General features: G+C 40.8%; 1 protein-coding gene across 1 annotated transcript in view; it reads right to left on the bottom strand.

The window, feature by feature from the left end:
• The window catches only part of FANCD2 (FA complementation group D2), a gene marked incomplete in the record, with an annotated part of 1,113,076 nt that overhangs the window by 80,068 nt on the left and 1,005,149 nt on the right, over window positions 1-27,859 (bottom strand). The window contains 3 exon segments of the mRNA XM_053689418.1: window positions 9,483-9,557; window positions 16,974-17,012; window positions 17,598-17,669. Coding sequence (XP_053545393.1) covers window positions 9,483-9,557; window positions 16,974-17,012; window positions 17,598-17,669 — 186 coding nt within the window.

Here is a 27,859-nt window from a genome sequence, read left to right on the forward strand (position 1 = left end):
TCATCATTACTTCTGGGATATAACTCCTCCCCAACAGGAAATGCAAGAGGATTCACCCAGCAGAGCTGATATAGCTCCTCCCCTCTACGTCAGTCCCAGTCATTCGACCAAGAATCAACGAGAAAGGAGTAACCAAGGGTGAAGTGGTGACTGGAGTATAATTTAAAAGATATTTACCTGCCTTAAAAACAGGGCGGGCCGTGGACTGATCACACAACAGAAGAAAGGAATTTATCAGGTAAGCATAAATTATGTTTTCTTCTGTTATGTGTGATCAGTCCACGGGTCATCATTACTTCTGGGATACCAATACCAAAGCAAAAGTACACGGATGACGGGAGGGATAGGCAGGCTCATTATACAGAAGGAACCACTGCCTGAAGAACCTTTCTCCCAAAAATAGCCTCCGAAGAAGCAAAAGTGTCAAATTTGTAAAATTTGGAAAAAGTATGAAGCGAAGACCAAGTTGCAGCCTTGCAAATCTGTTCAACAGAGGCCTCATTCTTAAAGGCCCAAGTGGAAGCCACAGCTCTAGTGGAGTGAGCTGTAATTCTTTCAGGAGGCTGCTGTCCAGCAGTCTCATAGGCTAAACGTATTATGCTACGAAGCCAAAACGAGAGAGAGGTAGTAGAAGCTTTTTGACCTCTCCTCTGTCCAGAATAAACGACAAACAGGGAAGAAGTTTGGCGAAAATCTTTAGTTGCCTGTAAGTAGAACTTGAGGGCACGAACTACATCCAGATTGTGTAGAAGACGTTCCTTCTTTGAAGAAGGATTTGGACACAAGGATGGAACGACAATCTCTTGATTGATATTCCTGTTAGTAACTACCTTAGGTAAGAACCCAGGTTTAGTACGCAGAACTACCTTATCTGAGTGAAAAATCAGATAAGGAGAATCACAATGTAATGCTGATAACTCAGAGACTCTTCGAGCCGAGGAAATAGCCATTAAAAACAGAACTTTCCAAGATAACAATTTTATATCAATGGAATGAAGGGGTTCAAATGGAACACCTTGTAAAACGTTAAGAACTAAGTTTAAACTCCATGGCGGAGCAACGGCTTTAAACACAGGCTTGATCCTAGCTAAAGCCTGACAAAAGGCCTGGACGTCTGGATTTTCTGACAGACGCCTGTGTAACAAGATGGACAGAGCTGAAATCTGTCCCTTTAAAGAACTAGCCGATAAACCCTTTTCTAAACCTTCTTGTAGAAAAGACAATATCCTAGGAATCCTAACCTTACTCCAGGAGTAACGTTTGGATTCGCACCAGTATAGGTATTTGCGCCATATTTTATGGTAAATCTTTCTGGTAACAGGCTTCCTAGCCTGGATCAGGGTATCAATAACCGACTCAGAAAAACCACGCTTTGATAAAATCAAGCGTTCAATTTCCAAGCAGTCAGTTTCAGAGAAGTTAGATTTTGATGTTTGAATGGACCCTGTATCAGAAGGTCCTGTCTTAGAGGTAGAGACCAAGGTGGACAGGATGACATGTCCACTAGATCTGCATACCAAGTCCTGCGTGGCCATGCAGGCGCTATTAGAATCACTGATGCTCTCTCCTGTTTGATTTTCGCAATCAATCGAGGAAGCAGCGGGAAGGGTGGAAACACATAAGCCATCCCGAAGTTCCAAGGTGCTGTCAAAGCATCTATCAGAACCGCTCCCGGATCCCTGGATCTGGACCCGTAGTGAGGAAGTTTGGCGTTCTGGCGAGACGCCATGAGATCTATCTCTGGTTTGCCCCAACGTCGAAGTATTTGGGCAAAGATCTCCGGATGAAGTTCCCACTCTCCCGGATGAAAAGTCTGGCGACTCAAGAAATCCGCCTCCCAGTTCTCCACTCCCGGGATGTGGATTGCTGACAGATGGCAAGAGTGAGACTCTGCCCAGCGAATTATCTTTGATACTTCCATCATTGCTAGGGAGCTTCTTGTCCCTCCCTGATGGTTGATGTAAGCTACAGTCGTGATATTGTCCGACTGAAACCTGATGAACCCCTGAGTTGTTAATTGGGGCCAAGCCAGAAGGGCATTGAGAACTGCCCTCAATTCCAGAATGTTTATTGGAAGGAGACTCTCCTCCTGATTCCATAATCCCTGAGTCTTCAGAGAATTCCAGACAGCGCCCCAACCTAGCAGGCTGGCGTCTGTTGTTACGATTGTCCAGTCTGGCCTGCTGAATGGCATCCCCCTGGACAGGTGTGGCCGATAAAGCCACCATAGAAGAGAATTTCTGGTCTCTTGATTCAGATTCAGGGTAGGGGACAAATCTGAGTAATCCCCATTCCACTGACTTAGCATGCACAATTGCAGCGGTCTGAGGTGTAGGCGTGCAAAAGGTACTATGTCCATTGCCGCTACCATTAAGCCGATCACCTCCATGCATTGAGCTACTGACGGGTGTTGAATGGAATGAAGGACACGGCATGCATCTTGAAGCTTTGTTAACCTGTCTTCTGTCAGGTAAATCTTCATTTCTACAGAATCTATAAGAGTCCCCAAGAATGGAACTCTTGTGAGAGGAAAAAGAGAACTCTTCTTTTCGTTCACTTTCCATCCATGCGACCTTAGAAATGCCAGAACTAACTCTGTATGAGACTTGGCAGTTTGAAAGCTTGAAGCTTGTATTAGAATGTCGTCTAGGTACGGAGCTACCGAAATCCCTCGCGGTCTTAGTACCGCTAGAAGGGCACCCAGAACCTTTGTGAAGATTCTTGGGGCCGTAGCCAATCCGAATGGAAGAGCTACAAACTGGTAGTGCCTGTCTAGGAAGGCAAACCGTAGATACCGTTGATGATCTTTGTGAATCGGTATGTGAAGGTAAGCATCTTTTAAATCCACTGTGGTCATGTACTGACCCCTTTGGATCATAGGTAAGATTGTCCGAATAGTTTCCATTTTGAACGATGGAACTCTTAGGAATTTGTTTAGAATCTTTAAATCTAAGATTGGCCTGAAAGTTCCCTCTTTTTTGGGAACCACAAACAGGTTTGAGTAGAACCCTTGTCCTTGTTCCGACCGTGGAACTGGATGGATCACTCCCATTAATAACAGATCTTGTACACAGCGTAGAAACGCTTCTTTCTTTATCTGGTTTGTTGACAACCTTGACAGATGAAATCTCCCTTTTGGTGGAGATAATTTGAAGTCTAGAAGGTATCCCTGAGATATGTCTCCAGCGCCCAGGGATCCTGAACATCTCTTGCCCAGGCCTGGGCGAAGAGAGAAAGTCTGCCCCCCACTAGATCCGGTCCCGGATCGGGGGCTCTCGATTCATGCTGTCTTTGGGGCAGCAGCAGGTTTCCTAGCCTGTTTGCCCTTATTCCAGGACTGGTTAGGTTTCCAGCCTTGCCTGTAACGAGCAACAGCTCCTTCCTGTTTTGGTGCAGTGGAGGTTGACGCTGCTCCTGTTTTGAAATTCCGAAAGGGACGAAAATTAGACTGTCTAGCCTTAGCTTTGGCTTTGTCTTGAGGTAGGGCGTGGCCCTTACCTCCTGTAATGTCAGCGATAATTTCTTTCAAACCGGGCCCAAATAAAGACTGCCCCTTGAAAGGTATATTAAGTAATTTGGACTTAGAAGTAACATCAGCTGACCAGGATTTTAGCCACAGTGCTCTACGTGCCTGTATGGCGAATCCAGAGTTCTTAGCCGTAAGTTTGGTTAAATGTACTACGGCCTCCGAAATGAATGAATTAGCTAGTTTAAGGACTCTAAGCCTGTCCATAATATCGTCTAGCGTAGATGAACTAAGGTTCTCTTCCAGAGACTCAATCCAAAATGCTGCCGCAGCCGTAATCGGCGCGATACATGCAAGGGGTTGCAATATAAAACCTTGTTGAACAAACATTTTCTTAAGGTAACCCTCTAATTTTTTATCCATTGGATCTGAAAAAGCACAGCTATCCTCCACCGGGATAGTGGTACGCTTAGCTAAAGTAGAAACTGCTCCCTCCACCTTAGGGACCGTTTGCCATAAGTCCCGAGTGGTGGCGTCTATTGGAAACATCTTTCTAAATATTGGAGGGGGTGAGAACGGCACACCGGGTCTATCCCACTCCTTAGTAACAATTTCAGTTAATCTCTTAGGTATAGGAAAAACGTCAGTACTCGCCGGTACCGCAAAGTATTTATCCAACCTACACAGTTTCTCTGGTATTGCAACGGTGTTACAATCATTGAGAGCCGCTAAGACCTCCCCTAGTAATACACGGAGGTTCTCCAATTTAAATTTAAAATTTGAAATATCTGAATCCAATCTGTTTGGATCAGAACCGTCACCCACAGAATGAAGCTCTCCGTCCTCATGCTCTGCAAGCTGTGACGCAGTATCAGACATGGCCCTAGTATTGTCAGCGCACTCTGTTCTCACCCCAGAGTGATCACGCTTGCCTCTTAGTTCTGGTAATTTAGACAAAACTTCAGTCATAACAGTAGCCATATCATGTAATGTTATCTGTAATGGCCGCCCAGATGTATTAGGCGCCATAATATCACGCACCTCCCGGGCGGGAGATGCAGGTACTGCCGCGTGAGGCGAGTTAGTCGGCATAACTCTCCCCTCGCAGTTTGGTGAAATTTGTTCACATTGTACAGATTGACTTTTATTTAAAGTAGCATCAATACAGTTAGTACATAAATTTCTATTGGGCTCCACCTTGGCATTGGAACAAATGACACAGATATCTTCCTCTGAGTCAGACATGTTTAACACACTAGCAATAACTTGCAACCTGGTTATAATCTTTTTTAGCAAAAACGTACTGTGCCTCAAAGAGGTACTTAAACGATTAAATGACAGTTGAGATAATGAACTGAAAAACAGTTATAGCATCGACTTTAAAATAACCCAACTTTTAGCAAAGGTTTGTTTGACATAAAAAATTATAGAGTAACGTATTTATTCACAGTCAATATAAAATTCTCTCAGCTCTGCTGAGAGAATGTACCTCCCTTCAAAGAAGTTTGAAGACCCCTGAGATCTGTCAGTGAACCGGATCATGCAAGAAATATAATAGTAGCTGACTGGAAATTTTTGATGCGTAGCAAAAGAGCGCCAAAAACGGCCCCTCCCTCTCACACACAGCAGTGAGGAGAAACGAAACTGTCACAATTTAAAGCAGACAACTGCCAAGTGGAAAATAATGCCCAAACATATATTCACTCAGTACCTCAGCAATGTAAACGATTCTACTTCCAGCAAAAACGTTTAACATGATAATATTTATTAAAAGGATTAGTGACCTTTAACAGAGTAGTTCCGGTGAAATACCATTCCCAGAATACTGAAGTGTATACATACATGTCATTATAACGGTATAGCAGGATTTTCTCATCAATTCCATTCAGAAAATAAAAACTGCTACATACCTCAATGCAGATTCATCTGCCCGCTGTCCCCTGATCTGAAGCCTTTACCTCCCTCAGATGGCCGAGAACAGCAATATGATCTTAACTACTCCGGTTAAAATCATAGTAAAAAACTCTGGTAGATTCTTCTTCAAACTCTGCCAGAGAAGTAATAACACGCTCCGGTGCTATTGTAAAATAACAAACTTTTGATTGAAGTCATAAAAACTAAGTATAATCACCATAGTCCTCTCACACATCCTATCTAGTCGTTGGGTGCAAGAGAATGACTGGGACTGACGTAGAGGGGAGGAGCTATATCAGCTCTGCTGGGTGAATCCTCTTGCATTTCCTGTTGGGGAGGAGTTATATCCCAGAAGTAATGATGACCCGTGGACTGATCACACATAACAGAAGAAATATGCATTTATTGTATCTAATGAAGACAAATAATGCTATCACTGACCAAAAAAAGGCAGACTAGTTTGAATAAAACTCCAAAACCCATTTCCTAAAAATGGAACTGGAAGAAATACCCCAGAAGATTCCAGGTCTGAGCAGCACTTGAACCCCATGGGTGCCCGGCCATGCTTCAACAGAACCCAAAATATATAGGACCCAAACACACTTAAAGAGAGTGTTAGCCTTACTGGAATAAAATCAAAGAAATTTGGACTGAATAGAACCAAATAAATTTCAAAGAAGTCTTAACCTGCCCCTTGCCAGCCAAGCTGGAATACGGCACGTACATCGCAATATTAGGGAGCTGATTTTGAACTGAAAAATTTCCAATTATAAACATGTTACTTGGGAAAGAATTCAGGAATTCGTTCCTTAATAAGAACAACCAAACTAGTATAAGCTTAAAGTTTTAGACTTAGAATTAAATCTTGAAGCCCAGTGTAACAGTTAAGAATTGAATCCAATTATAAAACAAATAATTGATTATCTTAGAACAAAAGAAATATGGATTTTTTTTTTAAAAAAAAATAACAAAATTCTTCTAGCTAAAATAGCTAAAGACATAGATTAACCCTCATTTGCGAAAATATTCAATAAAATGAAGACACAAATGAAATTATTAGCATGATAGAACAGTCAATACAGTGGACTTGCATAATCAATAAATGCAAAACAACAAGACAAATGCAACAGCACCTAGTCTAGTAAATGTTGTCCCGTAAGAATGCTAAAATAAATCATAATCTGATACTTGAGCTTAAAGTAAACAGAACAAAAATGAAGCAATTGCAACATCCAAATAAATCACAGGACCAAGAAAAGTACCTGAAACTAAATAATTTTCCATAAATAAGATACAACCATCTAAAGGAAAATAAATACTATTTTGCTATAGAAACAATAGCATAATTAGTAGGAGTAGAGATAGCCCCAATAAATTGGAGAACCCTCCAAATTGAATTTAACTGCTGGCAAAGAATATAGTTTAAAACCTTAGAAGAAGGAATAAAATAAAATTCTCAGCCTATTCCATTCCCTAGTAAGAGGAATTGGAAAGAAAACTTCTGAAAACACAGAAGAATAAATAAGCAGAAATAGTGTCAGCTAGTCTTAAAGAACTAGTTACCTTAATATCCAAAATAATCAACACCTTTTCAACAAAGAACAAATGTACTTTAATAAATAAATAATAAAAAAGTATCAATATCTGATGAAGAAAATTCTGAAAGAGAAAAAACATCATCAGAGAAGGATAAAACAGTATGTTGTTGGTCATTTGAAACTTCAATAATTAAAAAAGAAGTGAAAAAGACCTAAAAATTTTATTAGAAGGCACGAAGTCAGACAAAGCCTTTAAAATAGAATCAGAAAAATATTTCTTATAAATCTTCTAAATATTTCTTGTACATAAGATGTAAGAATGGCAATAAAGCATAAATACTAATGGATTCTGCATGTAAAAGTATATCATAATAACTTATTACAAACCATAGCTAAAGATAAACATTTATAACAATTAAAATAAATGAACTTAGCTTTGGTAGAACTGAACTCAGTTAAGCGTTTTTCCAGAAGTAGCTTTTGATCCAGGGTCAATCTGAGACATCTTGCAATATGTAATAGAAAAAACAACATATAAAGCAAAATTGATCAAATTCCTTAAATGACAGTTTCAGGAATGGGAAAAAATGCAAATGAACAAGCTTCTAGCAACCAGAAGCAATAAACAATGAGACTTAAATAATGAGGAGACAATAATGACGCCCATATTTTTTAGCGCCAAAAAAGACGCCCACATTATTTGGCGCCTAAATGCTTTTAGCGCCAAGAATGATGCCACATCCGGTAACGCTAACACTTTTGGCGCAAAAAACGTAAAAAATGACGCAACTTCCGGTGACAAGTACGACGCCGGAAATAACTTAGAAAAATTTTTGCGCCAAAAAAGTCAGCGCCAAGAATGACGCAATAAAATTAAAGGGACACTGTACCCCAAAATTTTCTTTTGTAATTCAGAAAGAGCATGCAATTTTAAGCAACTTTCTAATTTACTCCTATTATCAATTTTTCTTCGTTCTCTTGCTATCATTAGTTGAAAAAGAAGGCATCTAAGCTTTTTTTTGGTTTCAGTACTCTGGACAGCACTTTTTTATTGGTGGATGAATTTATCCACCAATCAGCAAGGACAACCCAGGTTGTTCACCAAAAATGGGCCGGCATCTAAACTTACATTCTTGCATTTCAAATAAAGATACCAAGAGAAAGAAGAAAATTTGATAATAGGAGTAAATTAGAAAGTTGCTTAAAATTTCATGCTCAATCTGAATCACGAAAGAAAATTTTTGGGTACAGTGTCCCTTTAAGCATTTTCAGCCCCCGCGAGCCTAACAGCCCACAGGGAAAAAAGTCAAATTTTAAGGTAAGAAAAAAAAAAAAAAAAATTTGATTATTCAAATGCATTATCCCAAATAATGAAACTGACTGTCTGAAATAAGGAATATTGAACATCCTGAATCAAGGCAAATAAATGTTTAAACACAAATATTTAGAACTTTATATAAAAGCGCCCAACCATAGCTTAGAGTGTCACAAAAATAAGATTTACTTACCCCAGGACACTCATCTACATGTAGTAGAAAGCCAAACCAGTACTGAAACGAGAATCAGTAGAGGTAATGGTATATAAGAGTATATCGTCGATCTGAAAAGGGAGGTAAGAGATGAATCTCTACGACCGATAACAGAGAACCTATGAAATAGACCCCGTAGAAGGAGATCATTAAATTCAAATAGGCAATACTCTCCTCACATCCCTCTGACATCCACTGCACGCTGAGAGGAAAACCGGGCTCCAACCTGCTGCGGAGCGCATATCAACGTAGAATCTAGCACAAACTTACTTCACCACCTCCACGGGAGGCAAAGTTTGTAAAAACTGATTTGTGGGTGTGGTGAGGGGTGTATTTATAGGCATTTTGAGGTTTGGGAAACTTTGCCCCTGCGGGTAGGAATGTATATCCCATACGTCACTAGCTCATGGACTCTTGCTAATTACATGAAAGAAATATATATTTTTTAAATTATGCAGTTTTGCTTGTACACTAATATATTTGTATTGCCACATTGTTAATGTCTGAAATTTACAATCACTTTAAAGAGCTATAAAGGTGCAAAAAGAAAATTCTCTAATATGTTAGAACATTTTATTATTGCACTCTTGCTTCCATATAACGTGCATAATGTGTTCTACTCCTGACAAGGAATTGAACACACATTTAAAGTCAGCTCCAGAGCAGTAATGCATTACTGTGAGCTAGGTGAGCCATTAGGTGAGCTGATGGCAAGAGGCATGTGCCTGTGTAGCCACCAATCCCCAGCTAGCACCCAGTAGTACAATGCTGCTGCTGAGGATATGAACATATTCTTTCCAACAAAGAATACCAATAGAACAAAGTCAATTTTATAATAGAAGTGAATTTAAAAGTCTTTTAAAATGACATGCTCTGTATGAATCATACAGGTTTAATTGTCTTTCCCATCCTTTTTTTTTTTAAAATCTTTGCTTTTTATCACTGCTCTTTCATATGCTTAATGCCCTCTTACATTATTTGTGAATCTTCAGTTCAGTAAGATCAGTCATAGCTAGTTACAGGGTCTAGACTCACCCGGTGCTTTTTAAAGCAGTAGTCTAGAAGAGGCATGCCAAGCTTCAGGAAGGTTTCCACAAACAGACGTCCGTACTGCAGCATCAGACAGGAAGCATAGGCACAAAAAAATAAATCAAAGGATGACAATATTGTGTATTTAGTGCTGTCTAATTCTTTTCACAATATTGTTTAAATTGACCCATTATACCGAGGATGCTTTACATAGCTTTAAAGTGATTCTGCTCAATAATTTTTTTATTTTTTAGCGTTAAAGCAAAATCTTACAAAAAAAATATAAAGTAACAGGTGAATGGTCAGTGAATGGTCAGGGGAATAGGTCTGACATTTCTGCCCATCTTGAAGTGGATGGCTTGCTATGAACTTAGTTGTCAAGAATCCCTCCTGCTTTATGACTGAAAGTCCCTATGTTATTAATCTGCTAATAAGAAAATCTCAAGAGATTACTTACTGTTGTAAAAAGCTCTGCACGGCTCACTAAACTCTAAATGTATATTCCAATGAAATTCTTTCGACTACAGGCAAGTTCACAGCCAATGAGATATAAGACATATCTGTCCCTAAGGGTTTTATCAGATAACAGAAAAACAATGTATTTTATACTAACTTTAGCCTTGTTGTCTGAGAACTAAAGCACAGATTGGCTCCTCTAAGTAAGACAAATGGTGGGTTGAGTTTGGCTATTAAAAAAAAAGAAAATTTATGCTTACCTGATAAATTGATTTCTTCTATGATACGACGAGTCCACGGATTTCATCCTTACTTGTGGGATATTATCCTCCTGCTAACAGGAAGTGGCAAAGAGCACCACAGCAGAGCTGTATATATAGCTCCTCCCTTACCTCCACCCCCAGTCATTCGACCGAAGGTTTAGGAAGAGAAAGGAAAAGCTAAAAGGTGCAGAGGTGACTGAAGTTGTAAAAATAAAATATAATCCGTCTTAAAATGACAGGGAGGGCCGTGGACTCTTCGTATCGTAGAATAAATCAATTTATCAGGTAAGCATAAATTTCCTTTTCTTCTACAAGATACAACGAGTCCTTACTTGTGGGATACAATACCAAAGCAACAGGACACGGATGAAAGGGAGGGACAAGACAGAGACCTAAACGGAAGGCACCACTGCTTGAAGAACTTTTCTCCCAAAAACAGCCTCAGAAGAAGCAAAAGTATCAAATTTGTAAAATTTGGAAAAAGTATGAAGGGACGACCAAGTCGCAGCCTTACAAATCTGTTCAACAGAAGGATCGTTTTTAAAAGCCCATGTGGAAGCCACAGCCCTAGTAGAATGAGCCGTAATTCTTTCAGGAGGCTGCTGTCCAGCAGTCTCATAAGCCAGGCGGATGATACTTCTCAGCCAAAAAGTAGGAGAGGTAGTCGTTGCTTTCTGACCCCTACACTTTCCAGAATAAACAATGAATAATGAAGATGATTGACGGAAATCCTTGGTTGCTTCAAGGCACGGACCACGTCCAGATTATGTAACAGACGCTCCTTCTTAGAAGAAGGATTAGGACACAAGGAAGGAACAACAATTTCCTGATTAATATTCTTATTCAAAACAACCTTAGGAAGAAATCCAGGTTTGGTACGCAAAACCACCTTATCGGAATTAAATAGAAGATAAGGCAAATCACATTGTAACACTGAAAGCTCCGAAACTCTTCGAGCAGAAGAAATAGCCACCAAAAACAAAACTTTCCAAGATAATTTAATATCTATGGAATGCATGGGTTCAAACGGAACCCCCTGAAGAACTCGAAGAACTAAATTCAATCTCCAGGGAGGAGTAATTGGTCTAAATACAGGCTTAATTCTGGATAGAGCCTGACAAAAACACTGAACAACTGGCACATCTGCCAAACGTTTGTGAAGCAAAATTGACAAAGCAGAAATCTGTCCCTTTAAGGAACTTGCTGATAACCCTTTCTCCAATCCTTCTTGGAGAAAAGACAGAATCCTGGGAATCCTAACTTTACTCCATGAGTAACCCTGGGATTCACATCAATAAACATATTTACGCCATATCTTATGATAGATTCTTCTAGTGACAGGCTTACGAGCCTGTATCAAAGTATTGATGACCGAATCAGAGAAACCCCGCTTAGATAAAATCAAGCGTTCAATCTCCAAGCAGTCAGCTGCAGATTTGGATGTTGGAAAGGACCTTGAATGAGAAGGTCCTGTCTCAAAGGAAGTTTCCACGGTGGCAGAGAGGACATGTCCAGTAGATCCGCATACCAGGTCCTGTGTGGCCACGCAGGCGCTATCAGAATTACTGAAGCTCTCTCCTGTTTGATCCACGCAATCACGCGTGGAAGGAGAGGAAACGGTGGAAACACATAAGCTAGGCTGAACGACCAAGGTACTGCCAAGGCATCTATCAGTTCGGCCTGAGGATCCCTCGACCTGGATCCGTAACGCAGAAGCTTGGCATTCTGACGAGATGCCATCAGATCTAATTCCGGTCTGCCCCATTGGCGAATCAATGAGGCAAACACCTCCGGGTGAAGTTCCCACTCACCCGGATGAAAAGTCTGACGACTTAGAAAATCCGCTTCCCAGTTCTCTACTCCTGGGATGTAGATTGCTGATAGATAGCAAGAGAGGGCGTCCGCCCATCGGATTATCTCTGATACTTCTATCATCGCTAAGGAACTCCTTGTTCCCCCCTGATGATTGATATACGCCACAGTCGTGATATTGTCCGACTGGTGATGAATTTGGCCAAAACCAACTGATGCCAAGCCTGAAGCGCATTGAATATTGCTCTCAGTTCCAGAATATTGATTGGAAGTAGAGACTCCTCCTGAGTCCACACACCCTGAGCCTTCAGGGAATTCCAGACTGCACCCCAGCCCAGTAGACTGGCGTCCGTTGTCACTATCACCCACGAGGGTCTGCGGACACAAGTCCCCTGGGAGAGATGATCCGGCGACAACCACCAAAGAAGAGAGTCTCTGGACTCTTGATCCAGATTTATCTGAGGAGATAAATTCGCATAGTACCCATTCCACTGTCCGAGCATGCACAGCTGCAGTGGTCTCAGATGAAAGCGAGCAAACGGAATGATGTCCATTGCCGCTACCATTAATCCAATGACTTCCATACACTGAGCCACTGATGGCCGAGGAATGGCCTGAAGTGCTCGGCAAGTAATTAGAATCTTTGATTTTATGACCTCCGTCAGAAATATTTTCATGTCTACCGAGTCTATCAGAGTTCCCAAGAAAGGAACTCTTGTCTATGGAACTAGTGAACTCTTTTCTATGTTCACCTTCCAACCGTGAGTTCTCAGGAAAGACAACACTGTGTCTGTGTGAGATTTTGTCAGATGATACGATGACGCCTGGAGCAAAATATCGTTCAGAGAAGGCGCCACTGCTATGTCCCGCGGTCTGAGAACCGCCAGAAGGGACCCTAGAACCTTTGTGAAGATCCTGGGTGCTGTGGCCAACCCGAAGGGAGGAGCCACAAACTGATGTTTGTCCAGGAAGGCAAACCTTAGGAACTGATGATGATCCTTGTGAATAGGGATATGAAGGTATGCATCCTTCAAGTCCACGGTAGTCATGTATTGACCCTCCTGGATCATTGGTAAGATTGTTCGTATAGTCTCCATCTTGAATGATGGAACTCTGAGAAACTTGTTTAGACACTTGAGATCTAAAATAGGTCTGAAAGTTCCCTCTTTTTTGGGAACCACGAAAAGATTTGAGTAAAACCCCTGTCCCTGTTCCAGTTTTGGAACGGGACAAATTACTCCCATAGTAGAGAGGTCTTTTACACAGCGTAAGAACGACTCTCTTTTTATCTGGTCTACAGATAATCGTGAAAGATGAAATCTCCCTCTTGGGAGAAAATCCTTGAATTCCAGTTGATACCCGTGGGTCACGATTTCCAGTGCCCAGGGGTCCTGAACATCTCTTGCCCAAGCCTGAGCAAAGAAAGAAAGTCTGCCTCCTACTAGATCCGGTCCCGGATCGGGGACCGCCCCTTCATGCTGTCTTTGTAGCAGCAGCGGGCTTCTTGGATTGTTTATCTTTATTCCAAGCCTGGTTGGGTCTCCAGACTTATTTGGATTGAGCAAAATTCCCTTCCTGCTTTGTGGAGGAAGAGGAAGCAGAGGGTCCTCCTTTAAAGTTTTGAAAGGAACGAAAATTATTTTGTTTACCCCTCATCTTAACAGACTTATCCTGAGGTAGGGCATGGCCTTTACCTCCAGTAATGTCAGAAATGATTTCCTTCAATTCAGGCAAGAATAGGGTCTTACCTTTAAAAGGAATAGCTAAAAGCTTAGATTTTGATGACACATCAGCAGACCAAGATTTGAGCCATAATGCTCTACAAGCTAAAATGGCAAATCCTGCATTTTTCGCTGCTAATTTAGCAATTTGAAAAGCGGCATCAGTAATAAAAGAATTAGCTAGCGTGAGAGCCTTAATTCTTGCAAGCTGTTGGTTGTAAAAGGAAACCCTGATGAATAAATAATTTCTGTAGAAGACCCTCTAACTTTTTATCCATAGGGTCTTTGAAAGCACAACTGTCCTCAATAGGTATAGTTGTACTGTTAGCCAGGGTAGATATAGCTCCCTCCACCTTAGGGACCGTTTGCCAAGAGTCCCAAATGGTGTCTGATATGGGATATATTTTCTTAAAATTAGGAGGGGGAGAAAACGGTATACCTGGTCTATCCCATTCCTTCTTTACAATTTCCGAAATTCTTTTAGGAATCAGAAAAACATCAGTGTAAGTAGGTACCTCTAGATATTTGTCCATCTTACACAATTTCTCTGGTGGTATCACAATAGGGTCACAATCATCCAGAGTCGCTAAAACCTCCCGAAGTAACAGGCGGAGGTGTTCAATCATAAATTTAAAGGACATCACGTCCGAATCTGTCTGAGGTAACTCATTTCCTGAATCTGAAAGTTCTCCCTCAGACAGCAATTCCTTGATCTCCAACTCAGAGCACTGTGAGGGTACATCAGAAATAGCCAATAAAGCATCAGAGGATTCAGTATGCACATTAATACTTGACCTACTGCGTTTACCCTGTAACACTGGTAATTTAGATAATACCTCTGTAAGGGTAGTTGACATAACTGCAGCCATCTCCTGCAGAGTAAAAGAATTAGACGCACTAGAGGTACTTAGCGTCACTTGTGTGGGCGTTAAAGGTTGTGACACTTGGGGAGAATTGGATGGCATGTCCTGATTCTCTTCAGACTGAGAATCATCCTTAGGCACACTTTTTACAATGTAAGGCCCTTTCAGTACAAGAGGTAGACAATGTAAGATGGGGTTCTACAATGGCTTCTAAACACAGAGCAATGAGTTTCCTCAATGTCAGACAGACATGTTGAACAGAATAGTAAAAACCACAATAGTCGTTAAACACTTTATTTATTGATTTAAACAATTTTTTGAAAAACGTGTACTGCGCCTTTAAGAAATAAAAAAGCGCACAATTTATCCCAAACTGCTTCAAAACGTTAATTAACGCTTTAAAATTAGCTACACCTAATCAAAAGTTCCAAAAATTATTGCACCCCAAGAGTAAGGGGAGAAATTAACCTCTAAAAGACATTTATAGTCAAAAATATGTTAGATTTGAAAAAAATAACCCCTGCACCTCGCCACAGCTCTGCTGTGGCGCCAACCTGCCCCCAGGGTACTGCCAAATTGACTCAACAACGATCCAGTTAAAAGAACACCAGTCTAGGCTCAACCGGAGCTAATGCCTGCTGCCTTCTCAGCCAGAGTAAAGTGCGCGTCTGAGTGCGCGAAAATAAGCCCCACCCATCATGGACGACGATCGCATAAGACTAAACAACCGCATGGTGAAGCGGTTTAGAGTATAAAGCCATGTGGATTTGTTTTACCCCTTAAGCACACACAAAATACGGCCATACTGTTTATTTGAATAAAAACCGTTAAAAGGGACAGTCTACACCAGAATTTTTATTGTTTTAAAAGATAGATAATCCCTTTATTACCCATTCCCCAGTTTTGCATAACCAACGCAGTTATATTAATATACTTTTAACCTCTGTGATTATCTTGTATCTAAGCCTCTGCAAACTGCCCCTTTATTTTAGTTCTTTTGACAGACTTGCAGTTTAGCCAATCAGTGCCTGCTCCCAGATAACTTCACGTGCACGAGCACAGTGTTATTTATATGAAATACGTGAACTAACACCCTCTAGTGGTGAAAAACTGTTAAATGATTCTGAAAAGAGGTGGCCTTCAGGTCTAAGAAATTAGCATAAGAACCTCCTAGTTTAAGCTTTCAACTAAGAATACCAAGAGAACAAAGCAAAATTGGTGATAAAAGTAAATTGGAAAATTGTTTAAAATGACATGCCCTATCTGAATCATGAAAGTTTATTTTGGCCTAGACTGTCCCTTTAAGCCTCCCAGTGTCCCTTTATATTGCTTTTAAACCCATTATAAATGCTTGGCCCAATATGTCAATAAAATAAATAAAATAAGCACAGGTTTCTCAGTAACACCCCTTGTTTACAGGTCTACTGATTACCCCTTCCCTTGCAGGGAAAAAAATGTCAGCCAGTTCTGATATACCAAGTCTCCTCAGAAATAAAGGGCTGCACATACCTCAATGCTGCTTGTAGCATGAAACAGTTCTCCATACTGAAGATTTCTCTTGTATTACCTTCAGAAGCTCTGTGGGAACCAACATGGATCTTAGTTACATCTGCTAAGATCATCAACCTCAGGGCAGAAATCTTTCATATCTCCCTGAAGAAAATAGTACTCACCGGTACCATTTAAAATAAAAAACTGCTTGATTGAAGAAGTTAAAACTAACACCTCACTTTACCTCTTCCTAGTATTAACACAGGCAAAGAGAATGACTGGGGGTGGAGGGAAGGGAGGAGCTATATATACAGCTCTGCTGTGGTGCTCTTTGGCACTTCCTGTTAGCAGGAGGATAATATCCCACAAGGATGAAATCCGTGGACTCGTCGTATCTGGTAGAAGAAATAATAGTAGCAGTAGAAAGGATGTTGATTTGTTTTAAAAGCATGAATACTTAGCTCAATTGTTATTCTGTCTCTTTAAATACATTACAAGGGAAATTAAACTTCTATGAAAGCCATTAACAGCCATTTTGTATCTTTGCTTAAAAGCAACAAGGTGAATAGCCAATTGTATACCACCTACTAATATAGTCTACTAAAATCACTGGCTATTATGTATTTCCTAAAAATGCTCATCGGCTGATTGTTGTTGTTGCATTGGCTAATAGCTATAATGAGTATTTGTATCAAAGTACATAGTAGTGATCACCTACAGTTTACATCTTAATAGCTTTTAATACACATTTTCATGATCTTGAAATGCTGATCTTTAACGTTTTGCCCCCCTTTACTTTAGAACCAATGGCCAGAGGTAACCTGCTCTTATTTCTCAGCGATTATCTCCCCCCCCCCCTACTATCACAAAAAAAGGGTATATGCTTCTTACCTTTAGGCATATGCCCAAAACTGGTCTGCTGTCGAACGCCTGAATTAACAGATATACAAAGGCATAAAATCTTCCATTAATAGAAGTTGTATCTATATTAGGGCACATTACATTCCAACACGATAGTTTATCAAAGTTAATTTTACAACAAAATCTATAGAGTTTTTGTAGATGTAGTTGTGATTTTCCTGCAGTTTTAAACAACTTTCCAGTGTACTTCTACTTTCAAATTTGCTTTGTTCTCTTAGTAAACTTTGTTAAAGAGTAGCGTAGCTGAACACATCTGGTAAGCGAATGACAAGAGGTATGTGTGTAAAGCCACCAATCCGCAGCTAGTTCCCAGTAGACCATTGGTGATCCTGAGCCTACCTATGTTTGCTCTTCAACAAAGGACCAAGAGGATAAAGCAAAATTTTGAAAAAGTAAATAGGAAAGTTGTTTAAAATGAGACGCTCTATCTGAATCCTAAAAGTTTCATTTTGATTGTATTGTCCCTATTAAGGATGATGCTCACCCCAAGCCTTAGACAATACTTTGCCCTGTCTAGCATGATGTACTGTATAAACTACTGTGCATTTTGTAAGCAGTCACTTGCATTTGTCACTACATATAGTATGTACTTACCTTAACCAAGTTAACAAGAATATGGAAATCTCTAACAGCCAGATTCCAGCGCAGAAGCTGCTCAGTCTGCACCTGTTGGTTGCACAGAATTAGCAGAAAAAGGTAAACAATTGTTGATTTCATTCTGCATAATAATTAACCCTAATTAAGTTTGATATGGCTATACAAATAAAATGGACATTAAACATTGATATTGCTACTTACTGACCTTCTTTCACTCAACATGTTACAGAGACAATCTAATAAAAAAATGATCGTTATTGTTAGAACTTACTAAACTTATCTTACTTTGGGGTCCATTTATCAAAGGCCTGGCGGACATCTCAGCCCGTCTTCCCGCATTTATCATTGCACAAGCACAGACAAACCGTGCACAAACAGAGGCAGTCAATCACCCTGGTCAGACAAGTCCGGTGGAATTGAAAAAACGCCAGTTCAGATTTGGCATATAGGTTAAGAAGCAGCGCCCTGGTGACTGCTGCTTCTTAACTATCAACTGGCTGCAGGTTCGCTCATGTCAGCCTATAGCTGAAGGAGCTCCAAAGATGCATTTGAAGCTTCTTAAATGGAGCCCTATCTGTTTAACCTCCACATAGGGGTTTAACGCACAAAAGGTAACATTGATAGCCACGGTCACAAACAGTAGCTACATGCAGATGCCAGTCACTGGGGGTTTTCTGTTTGGGCACTGCAATGCTTGGAGGTTTCTGAGTGAGGCTTTACCTCATACGCCCAGATTACAAGTGGCATGCTTATCAGTATTGCTGGACAGCACTAAAATGATTGCGCAACTTGATAGTCCATGGTAAATCAGATTTACCAGAGAAGGTTTAGAGCATAGTAAGCTAAGATCAGTAATGAAAAAAATAGTCTAAAACTTTAGAGCATGTATTTTCTATATTTGAAAGTCTTTTTAAATGTTGATAATAAAAAAACAATTTGTACAGCAAACGTGAAGATAAAAACTCACTAAAAACAGACTTTCAATTTCAATCTACCTTCCCACTTATTAAAAACCAGCTAAAGGGACACTAAACCCACATTTTTTCTTTCATGATTCAATTTTAAGCGACTTTCTAATTTACTCCAATTATCAATTTTTCTTCGTTCTCTTGCTATCTTTATATAAAAAAACAAATTATGCTTACCAGATAATTTCATTTCCTTCTGTATTAGGAGAGTCCACGGCTCCTGGCCACCAGGAGGAGGCAGAGACACCTCAGCAAAAGGCTTAAATACCTCCCCCACTTCCATCATCCCTCAGTCATTCTGCCGAGGGAACATGGAACAGTAGGAGAAAACATAATTTATGTAAGAACTTACCTGATAAATTCATTTCTTTCATATTAACAAGAGTCCATGAGCTAGTGACGTATGGGATATACATTCCTACCAGGAGGGGCAAAGTTTCCCAAACCTTAAAATGCCTATAAATACACCCCTCACCACACCCACAAATCAGTTTAACGAATAGCCAAGAAGTGGGGTGATAAGAAAAAAAGTGCGAAGCATATAAAATAAGGAATTGGAATAATTGTGCTTTATACAAAAAAATCATAACCACCACAAAAAAGGGTGGGCCTCATGGACTCTTGTTAATATGAAAGAAATGAATTTATCAGGTAAGTTCTTACATAAATTATGTTTTCTTTCATGTAATTAACAAGAGTCCATGAGCTAGTGACGTATGGGATAATGACTACCCAAGATGTGGATCTTTCCACACAAGAGTCACTAGAGAGGGAGGGATAAAATAAAGACAGCCAATTCCTGCTGAAAATAATCCACACCCAAAATAAAGTTTAACAAAAAACATAAGCAGAAGATTCAAACTGAAACCGCTGCCTGAAGAACTTTTCTACCAAAAACTGCTTCAGAAGAAGAAAATACATCAAAATGGTAGAATTTAGTAAAAGTATGCAAAGAGGACCAAGTTGCTGCTTTGCAGATCTGGTCAACCGAAGCTTCATTCCTAAACGCCCAGGAAGTAGATACTGACCTAGTAGAATGAGCTGTAATTCTCTGAGGCGGAATTTTACCCGACTCAACATAGGCAAGATGAATTAAAGATTTCAACCAAGATGCCAAAGAAATGGCAGAAGCTTTCTGGCCTTTCCTAGAACCGGAAAAGATAACAAATAGACTAGAAGTCTTACAGAAAGATTTCGTAGCTTCAACATAATATTTCAAAGCTCTAACAACATCCAAAGAATGCAACGATTTCTCCTTAGAATTCTTAGGATTAGGACATAATGAAGGAACCACAATTTCTCTACTAATGTTGTTGGAATTCACAACTTTAGGTAAAAATTCAAAAGAAGTTCGCAACACCGCCTTATCCTGATGAAGAATCAGAAAAGGAGACTCACAAGAAAGAGCAGATAATTCAGAAACTCTTCTGGCAGAAGAGATGGCCAAAAGGAACAAAACTTTCCAAGAAAGTAATTTAATATCCAATGAATGCATAGGTTCAAATGGAGGAGCTTGAAGAGCCCCCAGAACCAAATTCAAACTCCAAGGAGGAGAAATTGACTTAATGACAGGCTTTATACTAACCAAAGCTTGTACAAAACAATGAATATCAGGAAGAATAACAATCTTTCTGTGAAAAAGAACAGAAAGAGCAGAGATTTGACCTTTCAAGGAACTTGCGGACAAACCCTTATCTAAACCATCCTGAAGAAATTGTAATATTCTCGGTATTCTAAAAGAATGCCAAGAAAAAAGATGAGAAAGACACCAAGAAATATAAGTCTTCCAATATATCTCTCTGGATACAGATTTACGAGCCTGTAACATAGTATTAATCACAGAGTCAGAGAAACCTCTTTGACCAAGAATCAAGCGTTCAATCTCCATACCTTTAAATTTAAGGATTTCAGATCCTGATGGAAAAAAGGACCTTGAGACAAAAGGTCTGGTCTTAACGGAAGAGTCCACGGTTGGCAAGAGGCCATTCGGACAAGATCCGCATACCAAAACCTGTGAGGCCATGCCGGAGCTACCAGCAGAACAAACGAGCATTCCTTCAGAATCTTGGAGATTACTCTTGGAAGAAGAACTAGAGGCGGAAAGATATAGGCAGGATGATACTTCCAAGGAAGTGAAAATGCATCCACTGCCTCCGCCTGAGGATCCCGGGATCTGGACAGATACCTGGGAAGTTTCTTGTTTAGATGAGAAGCCATCAGATCTATTTCTGGAAGTTCCCACATTTGAACAATCTGAAGAAATACCTCTGGGTGAAGAGACCATTCGCCCGGATGCAACGTTTGGCGACTGAGATAATCCGCTTTCCAATTGTCCATACCTGGGATATAAACCGCAGAGATTAGACAGGAGCTGGATTCCGCCCAAACCAAAATTCGAGATACTTCTTTCATAGCCAGAGGACTGTGAGTCCCTCCTTGATGATTGATGTATGCCACAGTTGTGACATTGTCTTATCTGAAAACAATGAACAACTCTCTCTTCAGAAGAGGCCAAGACTGAAGAGCTCTGAAAATTGCACGGAGTTCCAAATTGATCGGAAATCTCACCTCCTGAGATTCCCAAACCCCTTGTGCCGTCAGATACCCCCACACAGCTCCCCAACCTGTAAGACTTGTATCTGTTGAGATTATAGTCCAGGTCGGAAGAACAAAGAAGCCCCCTGAACTGAACGATGGTGATCTGTCCACCATGTCAGAGAGTGTCGTAAAATCGGTTTAAAGATATTAATTGAGATATCTTTGAGTAATCCCTGCACCATTTGTTCAGCATACAGAGCTGAAGAGGTCGCATGTGAAAACGAGCAAAGGAGATCGCATCTGATGCGGCAGTCCTAAGACCCAACATTTCCATGCATAAGGCTACCAAAGGGAATGATTGTGACTGAAGGTTTTGACAAGCTGATATCAATGTTAAACTTCTCTTGTCTGACAAGGACAGAGTCATAGACACTGAATTTATCTAGAAACCTAAAAAGGTTACCCTTGTCTGAGGAATCAATGAACTGATTGGTAAATTGATCCTCCAACCATGAACTTGAAGAAACAACACAAGTCGATTCGTATGAGATTCTTCGAAAATGAGAAGACTGAGCAAGTACCAAGATATCGTCCAAATAAGGAAATACCAAAACCCTATTCTCTGATTACAGAAAGAAGGGCACCGAGAACCTTTGAAAAAAATTCTTGGAACTGAGGCTAGGCCAAACAGTAGAGCCACAAAACTGGTAATGCTTGTCTAAAAAGAGAATCTCAGACACTAAAAGTGATCTGGATGAATCGGAATATGCAGATACACATCCTGTAAATCTATTGTAGACATATAATGCCCTTGCTAAACAAAAGGCAGGATAGTCCTATAGTAACCATCTTGAATGTTGGTATCCTAACATAACGATTCAATAATGATAGATCCAGAACTGGTCTGAAGGAATTGACCTTCTTTGGTACAATGAAGAGATAAAATAAAACCCCAGCCCCTGTTCCAGAACTGGAACTGTCATAAATACTCCAGCCAACTCTAGATCTGAAACACATTTCAGAAATGCTGAGCCTTGCTGTGTCGACTGGGACACGGGAAAGAAAAGAATCTCTTGGCCGAAGGCCTTAACTTGAAGCCAATTCTGTACCTTTCTGAAACAATGTTTCTGAAACCAGAGATTAAGAACGGAATTGATCCAAATTTCTTTGAAGAAAACGTAATCTGCCCCATACCAGCTGAGCTGGAATAAGGGCCGCACCTTCATAGGTACTTAGGAGCTGGCTATAGGTTTCTATAAGGCTTGGATATATTCCAAACTGGAAATAGTTTCCAAACTGATACCGCTCCTGAGGATGAAGGATCAGGCTTTTGTTCCTTGTTGTGAGGAAAGGAACGAAATGATTATTTACCCTGGAAAGAAAGGGAAAGCAAAGTTGACTTAGAAGACATGTCAGCATTCCAAGTTTAATCCATAAAGCTTTTCTAGCTAAAATAGCTAGAGACATATACCTGACATCAACTCTAATGATATCAAAAGATGGTATCACCAATAAAATTATTAGCATGTTATAGAATAATAATAATGCTATAAAATTATGATCTGTTACTTGTTGCGCTAAAGCTTCTAACCAAAAAGTTGAAGCTGCAGCAACATCCGCTAAAAATATAGCAGGTCTAAGAAGATTACCTGAACATAAGTAAGCTTTTCTTAGAAAGGATTCAATTTTCCTATCTAAAGGATCCTTAAATGAAGTACTATCTGCCATAGGAATAGTAGTACATTAGCAGGAGTAGAGACAGCCCCATAACCTTAGGGATTTTTGTCCCAAAAAACTCTAATCTGTCAGATGGCACAGGATATAATTTGCTTAAACGTCTAGAAGGAGTAAATAAATTACCCAAATTATTCCATTCCCTGGAAATTACTTCAGAAATAGCATCAGGGAGATAAAACACTTCTGGAATAACTACAGGAGATTTAAAAACCTTATTTAAACGTTTACATTTAGTATCAAGAGGACCAGAATCCTCTATATCTAATGCAAATAACACTTCTTTAAGTAAAGAACGAATAAATTCCATCTTGAACAAATACAAAGATTTATCAGCATCAACCTCTGAGACAGAAACCTCTGAACCAGAAGAACCATTATCAGTATCAGAATGATGATGTTCATTTAAAAATTCATCTGAAAAAAAGAGAAGTTTTAAAAGACTTTTATGTATACTAGAAGGAGAAATAACAGACATAGCCTTCTTAATGGATTTAAAAAATAAAATCTCTTATGTTATCAGGAACACTCTGAAAATTAGATGTTGACGGACAGCAACAGGTAATGTAACAGTACTAAAGGAAATTTTATCTGCATTAATAAGTTTGACATGACATGCAATACAAATAACAGCTGGAGAAACAGATACCAAAAGTTTATAGCAGACTTAGCTTGGTAGCTCCAGCACTGTGCAGTGATTTTCCTGTAGTATCTTCTGACTCAGTTGCAACGTGGAACATCTTGCAATATGTAAAAGAAAAAAACAACATATAAAGCAAAATTGATCAAATTCCTTAAATGACAGTTTCAGGAATGGGAAAAAAATGCCAGTGAACAAGCTTCTAGCAACCAGAAGCAATAAAAAATGAGACTTAAATAATGTGGAGACAAAAATGACGCCCATATTTTTTAGCGCCAAAAAAAAGACGCCCACATTATTTGGCGCCTAAATGCTTTTGGCGCCAAAAATGACGCCACATCCGGAACGCCGACATCTTTGACGCAAAATAACGTCAAAAAATGACGCAACTTCCGGCGACACGTATGACGCCGGAAACGGAAAAGAATTTTTGCGCCAAAAAAGTCCGCGCCAAGAATGACGCAATAAAATGAAGCATTTTCAGCCCCCGCGAGCCTAACAGCCCACAGGGAAAAAAGTCAAATTTTTGAGGTAAGAAAAAATATGATAATTCAATGCATAATCCCAAATATGAAACTGACTGTCTGGAAATAAGGAAAGTTGAACATTCTGAGTCAAGGCAAATAAATGTTTGAATACATATATTTAGAACTTTATAAATAAAGTGCCCAACCATAGCTTAGAGTGTCACAGAAAATAAGACTTACTTACCCCAGGACACTCATCTACATGTTTGTAGAAAGCCAAACCAGTACTGAAACGAGAATCAGTAGAGGAAATGGTAAATATAAGAGTATATCGTCGATCTGAAAAGGGAGGTAAGAGATGAATCTCTACGACCGATAACAGAGAACCTTATGAAATAGACCCCGTAGAAGGAGATCACTGCATTCAATAGGCAATACTCTCTTCACATCCCTCTGACATTCACTGCACGCTGAGAGGAAAACCGGGCTCCAACTTGCTGCGGAGCGCATATCAACGTAGAATCTAGCACAAACTTACTTCACCACCTCCCTTGGAGGCAAAGTTTGTAAAAACTGATTTGTGGGTGTGGTGAGGGGTGTATTTATAGGCATTTTAAGGTTTGGGAAACTTTGCCCCTCCTGGTAGGAATGTATATCCCATACGTCACTAGCTCATGGACTCTTGTTAATTACATGAAAGAAATATCAGAGTATAAAAGGTGCCAGAAGACCAAAACAAAAATTTAGGTCCGCCCAATGGAGACTATGGGCGGGGGCCGTGGACTCTCGTCATACAGAAGGAAAGGAAATTATCTGGTAAGCATAATTTAGGTTTTCCTTCTTAATATGAGGAGAGTCCACAGCTTCATTCCTTACTTGTGGGAAACATATACCTAAGCGAAAGAGAGGCGGACCCTATTCTGAGGGCACCACACCCTGCAAAACCTTTCTCCCAAAAGCTGCTTCAGCCGAAGCAAAAATGTCAAACTTGTGAAATTTTTAAAAGGTATGTAATGAGGACCAGGTAGTCGCCCTTCAAATCTGATCCATAGAGGCCTCATTCTTGAAGGCCTAAGAGGAAGCCACAGCTCTAGTTGAATGAGCCTTAATCCTCTGAGGAGGCTTATGTCCCGCTGTCTCATAAGATAAGAGAATAATGCTCCTCAACCAAAAGGACAAGGTAGTGGACGAAGCTTTCTGCCCCTAACGCTTCCCAGAATAGACAACAAAAAAAGAAGAAGTCTGTCTAAACTCTTTTGTAGCCTGGAGATAGAACTTCAAGGCCCGAACCACATCCAAGTTATGAAGTAACCGCTCCTTCGAAGGAAGAGGATTAGGACACAAGGAAGGAACCACAATCTCCTGATTGATGTTGCAATCTAAAACAACCTTAGGAAGAAAACCCAACCCAGTACGAAGAACAGCCTTATCAGCATGGAATACTAGGTAAGGGGGCTCACATTGCAAGGCAGCCGAAGCAATAGCCAATAGAAAAAAATCCTTCCAAGACAGGAATTTAATGTCAACTACATGCATAGGCTCAAATCAAGCCTTCTGCAAAACCTTAAGAACCAGATTTAAACTCCAAGGAGGAACACTAGATCTAAACACAGGCCTGAATCTAGTCAGAGCCTGAACAAAAGACTGGAGATCTGGATGCTCAGCGAGCCTCTTGTGCAGTAAAACAGATAGGGCCGAAATTTGTCTCTTAAGGGAGATAGCTGAAAGGCCCTTCTCCAGACAATCCAGGACAAAGGAAATAATTCTGGAAACCCTGACCTTATGCCAAGGGAATCCACGCTCTTCACACCAGAATAAGTAGGTCCTCCACACCTTATAATAGATGTAGCGAGTAACCGGCTTACAAGCTTGAATGAGAGTATCATTAACTCTTTCAGAGAAACCTCTCTTGGCTAGGACTAAGCGTTCAATCTCCACACAGTCAGCCTCAGAGAATCTAGATTTTGATGAACAAAGGGACCTTGTACCAGCAGATCCCTGCGACAAAGTAACCTCTATGGAGGAGATGAGGACATCCCCACTAGATCCGAGAACCACATCCTCCGCGGCCACGATAGAGCAATTAGAATCACTGATGTTTGTTCCTGTTTGATGCAGGCCACTACACGAGGGAGAAGTGGTAACGGTGGAATAATGTAGATCAGACTGAACCTCCAAGGCACTGCTAATGCATCTATTGGCTCCGCCCGAACATCCCTGGATCGCAACCCATATCTGGGTAGCTTGGAATTGACCCGGGACGCCATGAGATCTATTTCCGGCATCCCCCATCTGTTGCAAATTTTGGCAAACACCTCGGGATGGAGAGACCATTCCCCCGGATGAAAGGATTGTCTGCTGAGAAAATCCGCTTCCCAGTTGTCCACACCCGGAATGTGGATCGCTGACAGTGAGCAGTTGCGGGCCTCCACCCATTGCAGAATTCGAGATACTTCTCTCATTGCTAGGGAGCTCCTTGTTCCCCCCTGATAGTTGATGTAAGCCACGAGGTTATGTTGTTTGATTAGAATCTGATAAACTGGGACAAACCCAGAAGAGGCCAAGCCTTCAGAGCATTGAAGATCGCTTGAAGCTCCAAAATGTTGATCGGGAGAAGAGATTCCTCTCGAGTCCACAGGCCCTGTGCCTTCCTGGCACCCCAAACAGCTCCCCATCCTGAGAGACTTGCGTCCGTAGTCAATCTCCCAGGATGGTCTCAAGAAGGATGTCCCTTGGGACAGGTGATCTGGACAGACCCACCAGGAGAGCGATTCTCTCGACCGGTTGTCCAGAAAAATCTGTCGAGACAGATCCGAATGATCGCCGTTCCACTGTCTCAGCCTGCACAGTTGAAGAGGTCTGAGATGGAATCTGGCAAACGGAATGATGTCCATGCAGGACACCATGAGACCAATTACCTCCATACACCGAGCCACAGAGGGCCTTAAAGAGGTCTGGACGGCAAGACAATTGAAAGTTAGCTTGTAACGTCTCTGGTCTGTAAGAAATATCCTCATGGATATGGAGTGTATTATGGTACCCAGGAATTCCACCCTGGTACTGGGAATAAGAGAACTCTTTTCTAAGTTTATCTTCCATCTGTGAGATCGAAGAGGAGAAAGAAGGGCTTTTTCGAATGGTCCTCTGCCAGACGACAGGATGGTGCTTGAACCAAAATATCGTCTAAGTAAGGCGCCACTGCTATACCTCTGGTTCTGGCCACTGCGAGCAGAGTCCCCAGAACCTCCGTAAAGACTCTTGTGGCAGTAGCTAGACCAAACGGAAGTGCAATAAACTGGAAGTGTTGGTCCAGGAACGCAAATCTTAGGAACTTGATGTGTTCCTTGTGTATAGGGACGTGAAGGTATGCATACGCCAGTTCTATAGTGGTCATGAACTGTCCATCCTCACGCACCCTAGAAAGGCCTCTCTCTTTTCTGGCCTTGAAAGTTTGATAAGAGGAATCTGCCCCTGGGAGGATGAGACTTGAAACCTATCCTGTATCCCTGAGTGATGACCTCCAGGACCCACGGGTCTTGCACGTCCCCAAACCAAGCTTCAGAAAAGAGTGACAGTCTGCCTCCTACCAGATCCAGATTGGGGGCTGCCCCTTCATGCCGACTTTGACTCGGTGGGCTTCTTGTTCTGCTTGGATTTGGAGGGTTGCTGATGGGATTTATCCGAACGAAAGGAACGAAAATTAGGACCTTGTCCCTTAGGCTTGTTATTCTTATCATGCGGTAAAAAGGCACCTTTGCCTCTAGTAACCGTGGAGATGATTGAGTCCAAAATATATCTTTCCCTAACATGGGAGGGAAAGAAGTCTAGATATTGAAGTCATGTCCGCAGACCAAGACTTCAGCCAGCTAGGACAGAAAAACCTGAAGCCTTGGCATTCAGGCGAATAATCAG

Source organism: Bombina bombina, chromosome 7 (assembly GCF_027579735.1).
Source record: "Bombina bombina isolate aBomBom1 chromosome 7, aBomBom1.pri, whole genome shotgun sequence".
Taxonomy (NCBI): domain Eukaryota; kingdom Metazoa; phylum Chordata; class Amphibia; order Anura; family Bombinatoridae; genus Bombina; species Bombina bombina.